The 15,557-nt window shown below is 36.5% G+C and overlaps 1 protein-coding gene across 7 annotated transcripts in view; it reads right to left on the bottom strand.

Annotated features, from left to right (window-relative positions):
- Positions 1-15,557, bottom strand: part of CLOCK (clock circadian regulator) — a 130,048-nt gene that overhangs the window by 25,731 nt on the left and 88,760 nt on the right. For all 7 annotated transcript variants that reach the window (XM_045056358.1, XM_006931114.5, XM_019829486.3 and 4 more), the window contains 8 exons: positions 15,100-15,213; positions 14,843-14,961; positions 12,289-12,371; positions 11,978-12,084; positions 9,831-9,978; positions 9,191-9,266; positions 2,801-2,942; positions 538-638 (listed from right to left, as the gene is read on the bottom strand). In XM_045056358.1, the coding sequence (XP_044912293.1) occupies positions 538-638; positions 2,801-2,942; positions 9,191-9,266; positions 9,831-9,978; positions 11,978-12,084; positions 12,289-12,371; positions 14,843-14,961; positions 15,100-15,213 (890 nt within the window). The remainder of the gene's footprint in view (positions 1-537; positions 639-2,800; positions 2,943-9,190; positions 9,267-9,830; positions 9,979-11,977; positions 12,085-12,288; positions 12,372-14,842; positions 14,962-15,099; positions 15,214-15,557) is intronic.

The raw sequence follows: 15,557 nt of genomic DNA, 5'->3' as shown, positions 1-15,557 counted from the left end.
TACACTGGACATGTCTATTCCTTATTTATCCTTGTATCTTGTAGGGCATCTGCCACATTACCTTGCATGGGCTCTCAGTAAAAGTTAAGACAGAACTAAAAGTGACTGGTATTAGAAATTAAATATAAAATGGCTCTAAATTATTAATTTTTCTTATTTTTTATTTAACTTTGGTGGGAAGAAGAAAGAGAGAGAGAATCCCAAGCAGGATCTGTGTTGACAGCGCAGAGGGGCTCGATCTCACCAACCGTGAGATCACGAGCTGAGCCAAAATCAAGAGTTGGACACTCAAATAACTGAACCACCCAGGTGCCCCAATTAACTTTTATTAAAATAAATATCTAATGTTTTACCTGTAAAATCATCAAAAGCATATGTTTGAGAACTACTTCACAAAAAGGAAAGATCTCGAGCGTTATTTATCAACAGCTGTGTTGGTTTTTATAGAAAGGGATAACAAATTAATGAATTTTAAGGATTTGGATGATTTTTTTCCCTTTTAATAACTCTGTATTCAGAAGAATACTGAAGAGTTACCTGACTACTAAATGATGACCTCCTTGGTGCCATCTTTTCATGAGCTGGTAAATGCGGTCTGGGAGGAGTGCTAGTATCTGTTGGGATCTTTGTTGGTGTTGCTGATGTCAGTCAACAAAAACAAAACAGTGTTAGTACTTTATAAAATAAAATTTCCAAAGATTAATCTCAAAATGGATTTCAGTGAATAAAAATGATCTTTATGTTATTTTTCTAAATTATTTAATTAAAGTGAAGTCTATGACAATAAGATGGCTCATTTGAATTACTTTTTTCTTAAGGACAAAATAAATATTTGAGACAGGAAAACTTTGAATTTAAAAATGGTTACTACTCCTATAACTCAATAGTAAAAAACCTAATAACTCAATACAAAATGGCTTAAGGACTTGAATATAGACATTTCTCCAAGGAAGATCTACAAATGGCCAACCAGCATATGAAAAAATGGTCAACATCACTCGTCAGGAAAATGCAAATCAAAACCACAATGAGATACCACTTCATACCTGGTAAGATGGCTATTATCAAAAAAAGAAGAAAAAAGTGCTGCCCAGAATGTGGAGAAATTAGAACCCTTGTACACTTAAAATTGGTGGGGATGTGCAATGCTGCAGCCACTGTGGGAAACAGTAATGGAGGTTTCTCCAAAAATTAAAAATAGAACTACCAAATGTGATCCAGCAATTCCACCTCTGGGTATTTATCCAAAAGAATTGAAATCAGAATCTCAAAGAGATATTTGCACTCCTATGCTCACTGCAGCACCATTCACAATAGCCAAGATGTGGAAACAATCTAAATGTCTGACAGGTGAATGGAAAAAACAGCATGTGGTAATATACATACAATGGAATACTATTCAACCTTAAAAAAGAATGGAAAATTTCAAGATATACAACATGGGTGAATCTTGAGGATGTTATGCTAAGTGAAATAAACCAATGATGTAAAAACAAGTACTCCATGACTCCATCATATGAGGTATCTAAAATAGGCAAATTCATTGAATCAAAGACTAGAATGGTGCTTGCCAAGGGCTGGGGGCATTGAAGCAAATATGGAGTTACTAATCAATAACATCTCCATTTACTACAATGAATAAGCTCTAGAGGTCTGCACTACATTGTACTTATAGTCAACAATAGTGTATCGTATGGTTAAACATTTAAGAAGGTAGATCTCATTTTAAGTATTCTTACTGCAGTAAACTAAAGGTTTACTTTAGGTTGCAAGAAACTGTAGTTTTTGAGGTTTAGCAATGCATTCCTAATTTACATTCATCACTATGTTAATGAGTATGTACTGATTTACACTGATTTGCATTTTGTACCTCCCTCCATTAAAAGCATAACATAAAAGTATAATTTCTCTTTTATAAAATGAGAAAAACAGCTACAAAGGAGAAATTTTTTTTCCTAAGGTTTCAGAAATTCTATGTTTAACCTCTTTAATGTTCTACCCATGGTGTTAAGTGGTTCCAACAACCTCCTTTTCCTTATAATATATAGTTTTAATACCCTGGGAAATGAAAGGGCTTAACTCTTTAAACAAAAAGAAAAAGGTTACTAATTCAATGATAACTATGCAAGTCTTCATTTAAAACAAGAACTAAAAAAAACTCTCAAAAAGCAAACTTAAAGAACACTGACAGGTTCTACCAGTAAAAAAGGAATAAACAGTTTTGCTTTATTTTTTGAGGGATGATTAAAAGCAACATAACAATACCAACACTACTACCTAAATATTTTACAGGCTATTTTATAAATAATTCTTTGTTAAATGTAAGCAGTGTGCCTCTTGCTCACTGGAAAAGTTAACAGAGTTCAGAAATGTAAAACTAATCATTTTTAAGTAGCATTTTATCCATCTTCCTTCCTGCCTTCCCTCTGGAAACCAACCAGTCTGTTCTCTATATTTAAGAGTCTGGTTTTTTGTTTGCCTTTTTCTTTATTCATTTCTTTTGTTTCTTAAATTGGCAAAGGGGATTAAGAGTATACTTACTATGATGAGCACTAAATAATGTATAGAATTGTTTAAACATTATATTGAACACCTGAAGCTAATATAACATGTTAATTATACTTGAATTAAAAAAATAAACTTAAAAAGAGTGTTTCTAGCTTTTTAACAAACAATACTACAGTAAACTTTTTCATGTAAAAATAATACTAAAGTAGCATTTGATGAAAAATGCTGACACCAGTAACAATTTAGAAGCACTCTCTTGAAAGAAAGTCTGCTTTCAAGCTAGCGTACTCACAGGAAGGGTCTGAGACTGCTGTGTGAGATGATTTTCTTGAACTCCGGGAGGAAGCAGAAGGAGTTGGGCTGTGATCAAACCTTTCCAAGGCTTCTTTGAGACTGACTGTGTTTATACGATTATCAGACCCAGAATCTTGGCTCTAAGGAGACAGTAAAATAAATGTTTTCTTGTAGTTCAGTTATCCAAAGTTAGCAATATAACTGGCTACTTTTCCTTCTCCAAATCAGTTTTCACCCACAACAAGGCAAAGGTACCTGTGTAATATTTACCTCTGCAATATTAGGTAAAGAAATAAAAACTGCTGTTCTACAGTCAGAAATTTTTTACTTCATTCTTTATTTATAGAAACAGATGCAACAGAATGATTAAACTCTTTGTTAATTTCTACCATACACAAAAATTAACTGTCATGGATCAAAGACCTAAACATAAGAGCTAAAACTATAAAACTTTTAGAAAAAAAGGAGAAAAGCCTTTATGACAGTGGACTGGGTAACGACTTCTTGGATGTGACACTAAAAGCACAAGCAACAAAAGTGCATCAAAGGACACTACAAACACAGTGGAAAGGCAGCCCATGGGAGGGGAGAAAACATTCACAAACCTGTATCTGATAAGGAATTAACACCCAGAAAATATAAAAGAATCCTACAACTGAATAGCAAACCTCCCCCCAAACAATCCAATTAAAAATCATAGGTCTTACATATATATTTCTCCAAAGAAGATATACAAATGGCCAGTGAACACATTGAAAAAATGCCCAGGGCACCTGATGGCTCAGTCGGCTAAGCATCTGACTCTTGATTTCAGCTCAGGTCACGATCTCAGTTCCTAAGATTGAGCCCCATGTCGGGCTCTACCCAGCCTTCACTCTCCCTCTCTCTCTGTCCCTCCCCCACTTGTGCATGCACTCTCTCTCCCTCTTTCAAAATAAATTAATTAAAAAGAAAAGTTGCAGGGCGCCTGGGTGGCTCAGTCGGTTAAGTGGCCGACTTCGGCTCAGGTCACGATCTCGCGGTCCGTGGGTTCGAGCCCCGCGTCGGGCTCTGTGCTGACAGCTCAGGGCCTGGAGCCTGTTTCAGATTCTGTGTCTCCCTCTTTCTCTGACCCTCCCCTGTTCATGCTCTCTGTCTCAAAAATAAATAAATGTTAAAAAAAATTTTTTTTTTTAAATAAAAAGAAAAGTTGCTCAATGTCACTAACCATTAGGGAAATGCAAATTAAAGCCATGAGATACCACTTCACACCCATGAGGACTATTATTTAAAACAAAAACAAAACAGAAAATCACCAGTGCTGATGAGGATAAATTGGAACCTTTGTACACTGCTGGTGAAAATTTAAAATAATGAAGCTACTACAGGAAACAGTATGACGGTTCCTCAGAAAATTAAGTAATTACTACCTGATCCAGTAGTTCCATTTCTAGGTATATACTCAAAAAAATTGAACAGAGTAACTCAAACAGGTATTTGTACACCCATGTTCATAGCAGCATGATTCACAATAGCCAAAAGATGGATGCAACCCAAGTGTCCATTGCTAGATGAATGGATAAACAAAATGTGTTGTATACATACAATGGAATATTACCCACCATTATCAAAATCTCCTGTATTCTCAACCTCATCTTTGAACATCCATTTGCTTGGCTTGCTCTAACTAAAAGCTAGCTGTCTATAGAAAACACCACTTCCTTGCAGGACTTTTAAGTGGTGGCTATTTTCTCTTTCACAACCTTCAGATCGCTGCTCTGGAGGGGTAGAGAAGTCCTCCTCCTCCTCTTTCCACAATTTTCCCCTTTCCTCCTTTTCCAAAACTCACAGCCAGAATCTCATATTATCATTATATGACTATCTCTCATTAGTACAGTTATCTACTGACCCTTATGGTCACTCCTCACTAAGTACCTGTATTAAAATTTCTGCTCCTGGCTAAGTCTACCATCAAGTTATTCTTAAATCCACGGTTATCAACATCAGTATCAATTCACATGTTCATCATCATGTTTTCGCTCTTCCTTGATGTCTTCTCCCACAAAGATCTTGATTTCCACCTGTCCTCAGTCACTCATTCTTACAGTCATATCTTAGACCTTATCATTACCAATAAGATTAACCTTATAGGGCTCCTGGGTGGCTCAGTCGGTTAAGCATCTGACTCTTGATTTCCACTCAGGTCACGATCTCACAGTTCGTGGGATCAAGCCCCTGCGGGCTTGCAGTATGGAGCCTGCTTGGGATTCTTTCCCTCCCTCCTTCCCTCCTTCCCCCCCTCCCTCCCTCTCTCTCTCTCTATCCCTCTCCCCTCCCCCACCTCTTGCATGCATTATCTCTCAAAATAAATATTAAAAAAATTTTTTTAATGTTTATTTATTCTTGAGAGAGAGAGAGAGAGAGAGAGAGAGAGCGCGCGCGAATCCAAAGCAGGCCCCAGGCTCTGAGCTGTCAACACAGAGCCCAATGTGGGGCTTGAACTCACAAACCGTGAGATCATGACCTGAGCCGAAGTTGGATGCTTATCCAACTGAGCCACCCAGGCACCTCATAAATAAGTAGTTTTTTAAAAAAGAATAAACTTTCCATAACCTCAATTTCAAAGATCCTCCTGTTAGACCACTATTTCTTATTCTCTTTAGTATGCCAGCTCCAATAATCCTTTAGTGGAACATAAAATACATTGATTCTACCACATTTTCACACTCTCTCATTTTGTATCTTCTCTCCCCTCTTTACCAAGTTTATAAATTCATGGTTAATCATCATAACCACACCCTTACAGGTTATCATCAACTCTCTTGCTCCTATCTCCCTCCACCACACTCCCCTGGAAAAATCCCAATACTGTTTAAATCCAATTTTTAATCTATTCCACATCTGTTCACTCTCCTACTCTCCTAGAAAACAATTAAAAATTTTTTTTAATGTTTATTTATTTTTGAGAGGGTGAGAGAGAAAGACAGCACGCACAAGTAGAGGAGGAATAGATAGAGAGAGGGAGACAGAATCCAAAGCAGGCTCCAGGCTCTGTGCTGTCAGCACATAGCCTGATGTGGGGCTCGAACTCATGAACCTTGAGATCATGAAGCCAAAGTTGGATGTTTAACCGGCTGAGCCACCCAGGCGCCCCTCCTAGAAAGCAACTTAACACTTGCTCGGCTCTTTTCAAACTTCAAACAACTCTTCTCCTAACCTCACTCTTGGCTGGTTATTCTGCTTCCTATTTCACTGTTGGACATTGCTATAAGCTCCTATTATCATATCAACCTAACTAACAGCATCTGTCCTCATATACTCTGCAATTTCTTTATGTCACTACAGATTAGGGGTCAGCAAATGCTCTCTGTGAGGGCCAGAGAGTCAATATTATAGGCTTTGGGGGCCACGTAGTTTCTGCTGCAACTACTCAACTTGCTGTTGCAGCACAAAAGCAACCATAGGCAGGGGCTCCTGGGTGGCTCAGTCGGTTAAGCGTCCGACTTCAGCTCAGGTCATGATGTCATGGTTGCTGAGTTCAAGCCCCGTGTTGGGCTCTGTAATGACAGTGTAGAGCCTGGAGCCTGCTTCAGATTCTGTATCTCCCTCTCTCCCCCTCCCCCCTCATGCTTGCTCGCGCACTCTCTCTCTCAAAAATAAACTAACATTAAAAAAAAATTAGGGGCGCCTGGGTGACTCAGTCAGTTAAGCATCTGACTTCGGCTCAAGGTATGATCTCATGGTTTGGGCCCTGTGTCGGCTCTGCGCTGACAGCTGGGAACCTGAAGCCTGCTTCGCATCCTGTATCTCCCTCTCTCTCTGCCTCTCCCCCACTCACACTCTCTCTCAAAAATAAATAAACATTAAAAAATTTTAATTAAAAAAAAGCAAACATAGGTAATATATACACAATTGAGTGTAGCTGTGGAATTTGATGATATAATTTTCATGTGTCACAAACACCATTCTTCTTTTGATTTTTTTTTCAATCACTGAGAAACATGTGGAAACCATATTTTTAGCTTGTGAGTGTTATCAAACCAGGCAGAGAATGAGATTTGACCTAAAGATCACAGTCTACTAAACCTCTCTATCATTAAATGATCTTTCCACTAAGCCCAATCTGTCTACTTGTGGCCTGGATCCCATCTTCTCTCCCCTGCTCAAGAACTTTGCTCTAGCATTTTTTTCTCTATCTCTAGCAGTAATTCTCTCTCCATCAGACCATTCTTATCAGTATACGAACATGCTATTATTTCTCCCACCTTAAACATCAAAAACTTCTTTTAAGCCTATTTCTTCCTAATACTCTTCCATTCCTCTCCTTTTTGTAGGAAAACCTTCCCTACTCACTGTCTCTAATTACCCTGTCCCAGGAATTTCTCTTTTAAGCCCACTGTAATCAGGATTTCACTCATATTGCTATTCCACCCAATCTTTTCTTATTGATCAATGAATACTTGTTGTTAAACTCAGTGCACACTTCTCAGTGCTCTCACCTAATTTAACCTATTTAAGGTGAATCTGACAAAGCTGACTGTTTACTCCTCATGGGCACACTTTTTCTTGGCTTCTATGAAAACTCGGTTTCTCACTTTTATTCATACCTGACTAGATATTTCCCTTCAGTCTCCTCTGTGACTGATTCTTCCTTGTTTCTTTCATATCTTAATGATGGAATGCCCCAGTGCTTAGCCCTTGGGTGGGTGGGTGGGTGGGTGGGTGGGTGTGTGTGTGTGTGTGTGTGTGTGTGTGTGTGTGTGTGTCTCGCCATTCATTCACCTGGTGATCATATTTGGATTCATGACCTTAAAACCTATCTACACATTAAAGTTTCTCAAAAATCTATATCACGTGGACCTCTTCCCTAACTCCAGGAGGACTGTGGTGGTTAAGAGTAAATACAGTAGGAAAGTACACATATGTGAAGTATACTTGGAAGTAGGGCTAGTTGAATTTACTAGGATTGGACACTGGCATGAGAGAAAAAGAAGCAAGGAGGAACAATCTCTGTATTACTTTTGGTTTCTATAAATTCAAGGTACCCTAGATTTAAGCACTTTTCTCAGAAAATGTGTTTTATAAAATATACTGGATCTTTTTCTTCTAAGCATACAAAGCCTCTTTGAAAAAACTCTTTCACATGGGATCCATGATTGCAGAAAACTTGTCCAGGTTATTCACTGCTGTATTCTGAGCATCTAGACCCCTATCTAGTACTTTCTGGCACATGGAAAGTACTTAATAAGGTTTGTTGAAAACTGAATAATACTTCCCATATCAACCCGGGCATGCTGCTTATTTAACTCACTTTTTATTCTTGATTCTTTTCATTCCACTATTTTCTACAGGTCAAAAACAACCGTTGTAGGGAACTTCTGACATAGCTCACATTGATTCCTGTCTTCTGGTATTCACCACCTTGTATAATCCCTTCCCTTTAGTACAGGCTGAACCTAGTGATTTACTTCTAATTAATAGAATAGACAAAAATGATGGGATATTACTTCTGTGATTAGGTTACAGAAGACTCTCATCTTGCTGTCGTTCCCTCTCCCTGGATCTCTGACATGCTTCCTTTGATAAAATGGCTACCTAGAAACGAACTAAAGGTGGTCTCGGGCCATTAGCCAGCAAACCAAGGCACTCAGTCCAACTGCCCATGCGGAACCACATCCTTCCAACAACCACTGAGTGAGCCTGAAAACAGATTCTGCCCCAGCTGAACCTTGAGATATCTGTGGCCCCAACTGACAGGTTGATTATAGCGTTGTGAGAAAACCCTGGGCTGACACCTTGATTGCAGCCAAATGACCAATTATAAGCAGAGGGCCCATCTAAACCGTGCCTAGATCTCTGACCCACAGAAACGATGAGATAATAAATGTGTATTATTTTACATCATTAACTTTTATTACATAGCAATAGGTAACTAGTATACTATACTTATATCTGACATAAAGAAAAGAAAAACCAGAATTCAAATTCTGACTATAACTTCCAGTCATATGTCTTTAGGGGAGGCTTCCCCCCAAACCCCCTAAAACCTCAAGTTTCAACATTTTCAAGAAGGGAATATCACCTAAGAGATAAGGATGTCTGAGGAATAAGTGACACTTGGAAATTCATATAAAGAACCTGGCCAGAGCCTTGCACATTGCAGGCAATTAGTAAATGGTAATTTAAATGTGAAATCATACATGTCTCTCACTAAATAGGAGGCCCTTCAAATGTTTTTTAGAAGTATATAAGGTTTTAAAATGTTAAAATTAAAATAAAAAGTAAAATATAATTATAATTCTGTCACAAGTGAGGAAATTAAATATTTGAAAAATAATTTTCCTATAAATTATTGAGTCTTGCCTTTCATTAGGAAGAAATAATTTTTTTTAAACTGTAAGATACATACTTTGTCAGCAGCTGTCTCAGGAAGAGACTCTTCAATGCCAAGTTCTCGTCGTCTTTCAGCCCTAACTTCTGCATAACTACAAATGGAAAAAAATAGAATTTTAGTTCTTAATCACTCATTTACAATACTGCAGAAGTGCACTGACTGTTACAGGTCTTACTTGTTCACCACGGATTCCAGCCTATTTGCTATGCACTACACAATCCTAGAACACATCTATAGTTTTCTATCTTAATCTAGTCATCTCAGAAGTTTTATATGCTACTGTAAATGATCTCTAACTACACAGTACTTGAGAAGAATTAAAAAAAGGAAAAATATGCTGATCTACTCCGGTGTTCCTTTTACATGATTGACTTTGGTATAAAAAAGATAGTTAAAATTTCTGCTTTAAATTGTAACACTTATGTTAAGAATTACATATGCATATATACCTGTATTCTATTTCTACATAATGCCAGTAAGTAAATTTAATAAAATTAATGCTTGTAAGTAAATTTAATAAAATTTTAACAAAAAGACGTATCAAAAATTAGGAAAAAGATCACTGTAGCTCTTAACAAGTCATGCCTGAAAGTTTCATTGCCAACATCACTATCAGTGTTTCTATAATTCATAAGTTCTATAAAAGAATTATTACCTTACTACGGTGTGAGTACAAACAATAAATTCTGGCCTAGAATTCCACTGATGATAAGTGATATAATAATGAGTCTGAAGCCAAATCCACTGTTGTCCCTTGGTGAGGAATCTATAATAACATGATTTGCCTTTCCCGTACTGCATTACTAAGAAGAAAAGAAAAATATATTTATTGACTCATTATCATTAGTTATGAACCTGGTTTTTAGCCAAACCTAGCCTTTACATTTAAATCTACATTCACAATTCAATGGCTTTTCAGTAACATAAATATCAGTTGTAAGAAAATGTTATTCTACAGGGATAGCTTAATGTCCCAAGCAATTAACATATCTTCCACAGTGCCCCACTTAGAGTCAGTTACTACTGATCTCAGATACTTTTCACACACAGTAAATTTCCAAATATTTAAAAATAAAGTGTTCACATATTGACTTCCTCCCACCAACAGAGACTGAAGAGCAATAAGTGATCACATCTGAGTTTTTTCGCACAGGTACAGGTACCCTGGCAGGTACAGCATCTTTGAAGCACTTAATTCAAACCTTTAACCAAAATCAGAATAACTTAATTGTTTCAAGTAACTGACAACAGTATTTCCCAAAACACTCTTTGTAGGTTGTAAGTTCTGAAGCTTTTTAACAGATATTAAGCAAAAAAAGAATTTTGTGGTTAATTTGGGGAATGTTGTTAAATAGTTTTATTTAGTCTTTCTTTTCAAAACTTCTAGTATGCTAATTTATGTCATGATTCTGGGGGTGGGGAGGTAGTAGGGATTGATTATGAAGTGCTTCCCAGTCTTCCTTGACCATAAAATCTATTTTTAAGGGATCAGCATTCAGTGAAACAAACTTCAGGAAATGCCAATCAGGAATCAATCTCTCTTTCTCTCTCCATGAGGAAACTGAGGTCTACAAATTAAAAAAAAATTTTTTTTTAGATTTACTTATTTTTGACAGAGAGTAACAGAGCACAAGCAGGGGAGGGTCAGAGAGAGGGAGACACAGAGTCTGAGGCAGGCTCCAGGCTCCAAGCTGTCAGCACAGAGCCCGACGCGGGGTTCAAATCCACAAACCGCGAGATCATGACCTGAGCCGAAGTCGGACACTTGACTGACTGAGCCACCCAGACGCCCCTGAGGTCTACAAATTTTAAATTGTTTGTCCAAAATTACCCAGCTAGTCAGTAGAAGTGTCAGATCTTTTCAATACATCATAGAGCCTACTGCCCCTATCACTTGGAGCGCATAATGGGTTTTTTGTGCTGAAATTACTTTATTTTGAAATCTCCCATTTAGTTGATTTTGTTATATAACATGCCTTATTTTCATATAGAGGCCTACTAGACCAGCCTAAGACATTATGAAAGAATGTTGAATATCTAATTAAGCTATAGAGGACACTCCAAGAGGTAGGATTTGGGGAGGAGAATCAGAGAAGCAAATAAAACTTACCATTAAAACAAACTTCTGAAACAAAGAATAGCATGTGGTAAAGAGGTAGTAGGTCTAGACTCTAAACCTTTCTCTGCCACCAGTGAATTGTGGGATTGTAAATTATTTAGCCTTCCTGTGTCTCAATTTACTCATGGAGACAATAACAATATCTACTTTCTAGAACTGTGTTGATGAATAATGGAGATAATGTACATAAACTGTTTAGAATAGTGCCAGCCAGGTACAACAAGATGTTAATGTCCCTGCTGCTAATAAGCATAATGGCAGGAAACATTAAGCACTCACTATGGGCTTTCTAAAAGTTTCTTTAAATGTGTACCTAATTCCTAGGCAGACTTATATGCCTGAAATAAAAATATATGAAACAGTGTTCTAATATTTTGACATATCATCCCAATTTTACTCTAGATGTAGAATTTAAACACTTCAAACACAAGGCTTATTAGATGCCATATTATAAACCTGTACTTACTATTATAGATTGAAATATGTAAAACAGGAAGGAACAAGTTTAATTTAAATTTGATCTAGGATTCCTATTGGATTGGGTTATAAAGTGAAATCTTCCAATATTTTTCAAAAATACAAAAATGTTTACAAGTCTGCATTTTACCATCTTCTATTAATACATTAGTTATTTATTAGACTAAAAGCAGTTATTATCACCAGAAATATTAAAATCTACTTACAGTGCTCATGGCATTTTGCCAAGTTTTCTAGGTCATCCACATGATAGTAATCATAGCCTGATGTTCCCAGAACTTCAAATGGCAAATATCCTATTATAGGTGGTGCCCTAAATCACATATAAAACAATCGATAATTATAACTTTTTCCAGAATAAGAAATACCTCAACTAGAAATCAGTTTGGGGGGAAATCTTTACTTTTTGAAAAATGGATAATGGATTTGAACATCTGATTAAGTGTATCCTTGAAACCAATTAATTTCAAGAATTATATGACAATTAGCTTTTTATGGGATTTAAAAATGAAATTACCTGTGATCTAGAAATAGGAACTTCCATTCTAAACTATGTCTGGATGTAAACTCTTCATTAGGTTCTTCAACAGTGCACATTTCCTACAAGTAAATTAATAATTAGAATTTAGAAATACTGTTGTATCCTTAGAAGAATTTTAAATATTGTTAGCCATAAAAGTCATTATTAGAATTATCAACAATAGCCAAACTATGGAAAGAGCCCAAACGTCCACTGACGAATGGCTAAAGAAGAGGTGGTGTATACACATACACATACACACCATGGAATATTACCTGGCCATCAAAAGGAAGGATATCTTGCCATTTGTAATGACATGGATGGAGCTAAAGTGTTATTATGCTAAGCAAATAAGTCACAGAAAGACAAATACCATATGATTTCACTCATAGGTGGAATTTAAGAAACAAAACAGATGAACACAGGGGAGGGGGAAAAAAAGAGGGGAAAAAACATGAGACTCTTAAATACAGAGAACAAACAGGGTTGCTGGAGGGGAGGTGGGTGGGTGGGTGGGTGGGAGGGATGGGCTAAATGGGTGATGGGCATTAAGGAGAGCACGTGTGATGAGCACTGGGAGCTGTTTATAAGTGATAAATCACTGAATTCTACTCCTGAAATCAATACTGCACTGTATGGTTAACTAACAAGAATTTAAATAAAAATTTGAAGGAAAAAAAGTCATTATTAGATAATTTTTCCCTAAACAATTTTTTTGAGTTTATTTATTGAGAGCGAGCAAGTAGGGAAGGGGCAGAGAGGGAGAGAGAGAGTCCCAAGCAGACTCTGTGCTGTCAGCATAGAGTCTGATGCAGAGCTTGATCCCATAAACTGTGAGATCATGACCTGAACCGAAATCAAGAGATGGACACTTAACCAACTGAGCCACCCAGCCGCCTCTCCCTGAAATGTTTTAATCACATTTTAATTTTCTGGTACTAAAGAATGTGGCAATAAACATATGCAGACTTCTAGGGGAGTATTTCTCACTCAGTATGTTTCTCTATTTACTCACATGCCTATAAACCCACATTCTAAATTCAGATCTCTGTCTTGAATCATAGCTCTGTATTTTCTAACTGTCTGGATGTCCCCATGCATCACAAACTCATTATGTCCTAAAATGAACTGCCTGACTCCTCATCTCCCACAATTTTGCATCTCAACACTGGAGGCATACCTGTGCTGTGCCATCAGTCTAGAAATCTGATAGTCACAACATAATCTCATTTTCACCTTTTTCCACCTAAGTGGTTGATACTAAATCCTTTCAATTTCACCTTCTAGGTTAAAAAAAAAAAAAAAATCTGTTTGATCTCATCCATCTTCAGGGTCTTACACCCTAGACTTGCCATCACTGGCTCACATTATCACCATAGCTTCTCTCCAGACCAGTCTCCCTATTCTTTAACTCATCCTCTATTCTGGCCACAAATACTCTTTAATACTCAAGTATGATTATGACTTCTGTGCTTAAAAACCTTCATAACTTCTCATTCTGTTTCGATAAAGTTTAAATTCTTTAGCATGGAGAAACAATGAAGAAATAAATTTCATTTTTAGACTGCTTACTTTTCTAACCTTATCTCCCACCATCCCTACCCCCTCCACCCTACTCATACTCAGCAATGCACTCCAAACTCCTCTGTGCCCCTGAATGACCTTCTGTATCACAATATAGTGAATTACAAGCTTGGGCTTTGAGAGAATGGGAATTAGAATCAATCCCAGTTCTACCACGTGATAGCTATAACTCTGAGCAAGTAACTGAACTTCCCTAAGCCTCAGCTTCCTTATATATAAAATGAGGACTATACTAACATCTATCTTTAAAGTTGTTTTAAGAATTAAATGAGAGAATACATGTAAAATATGCAGCATGTACGAACACTCAACAATTGTTAGCCACTGCTATTATTTCCTAAGAACAAAACAAGCAGAGCAAGACTGGATTAAGATCCTTTAACTGCTATTTCAGTATTCTGTCCTAGAATATGATATCTTCCTAAATTTAAAATCTTAGTCTGGCTTATTTCAAGCCACTTTCTAATGGTTGAACTCTTTCATTTTCCCACTTCTCTACTAATCATCTACTTCTTGGGCCCAGGAAATAAAATAAATTATTTAACTGAATTTTAAAATTAAAAAAGCAAATTATATGCAGTAAAAGGCACTTGCATATTTTAAGAAATTTCAAAAGCAATCTTTAAAAATTAGCTAGATTTTTGGCCTTTCTCCTTTAATGCAGATCATGAAGTAAACAAAAAGTACCCTAAAATTTTGCACAAAAGTAGGACAGTGGTGATATATAACCATTGGTTAACTTCAAAGGATATGTATTTTAAAATCAGTTATAATTTAATGAGTGCCTTGATAACTCATTTGCTTCAAAATTATTAAGACCATGTATATTTAATGACTCATCATCATTACTACTTCAGCGTTTGAAAGAAGTTGTTCAGTAACTTTGGAAAGAACAAAACAATTACATAAAGATAATTCTCATAATATGAAGTGAAATCCTCTTTGGAGAATAAAATAAGAAACATACCTTGATGAACTGAGGTGTAGCTAATCTGACAGTGGCTACAAAACAAACTCTATCATCATAAGAAGGCCTGTGTGTGCGTTGTATAGTTCCTTCAAAACCATTGTGTGCTGAAGTCGATACTACAACAATAAGGAAATATATATCATCAGTTACTCCAGTAAAATCTAATTTTTATTGATGTTCAAACATCTATGTCTTTAAGAGCTTAAAAGAAATACCAAGTTAAATATACTTATAAGAAAAGCATTTTAACTCACCACTGTTTAAAGATTTGAAATTTCCTATAAATTTCACATATTCATAGGTAGATGGCTCCTTTGGGTCTATTGTTCCTCGAAGCATATGACAACAGAATTCTAACTGATTTTTTGCTGAAATGACAAAAAATTTGATATATTTTTGATTTATCTTAAAGAATGATATATAGTAAAAGTTGTGTAAGTTTATAATCATTATTTTCTTCAACAGAGGCCCTTAATGACATTTAGTCCATAAAAGCAGAATTACTTTAGGAGATGATCTCACCTTGTCCTTAATAGAGAAAAGAGACCTTCAGATACAAGCAACTATATGTTTCCGCACTTTCCTTCTTTCTCATTCTTCACTCTAATATCAAAGAAAGGTTTTTGCTTCCCATCATAAAGCAAATGCTCCTAAGGGCGCCTGGGTGGCTCAGTCAGTTAAGCCTCTGACCGCAGCTCAGGTCACAATTTCA

Source organism: Felis catus, chromosome B1, assembly GCF_018350175.1.
Source record: "Felis catus isolate Fca126 chromosome B1, F.catus_Fca126_mat1.0, whole genome shotgun sequence".
NCBI lineage: Eukaryota > Metazoa > Chordata > Mammalia > Carnivora > Felidae > Felis > Felis catus.
Note: the sequence above shows the minus strand (reverse complement) of the source record. Positions and strands in the feature narration are given on the sequence as shown.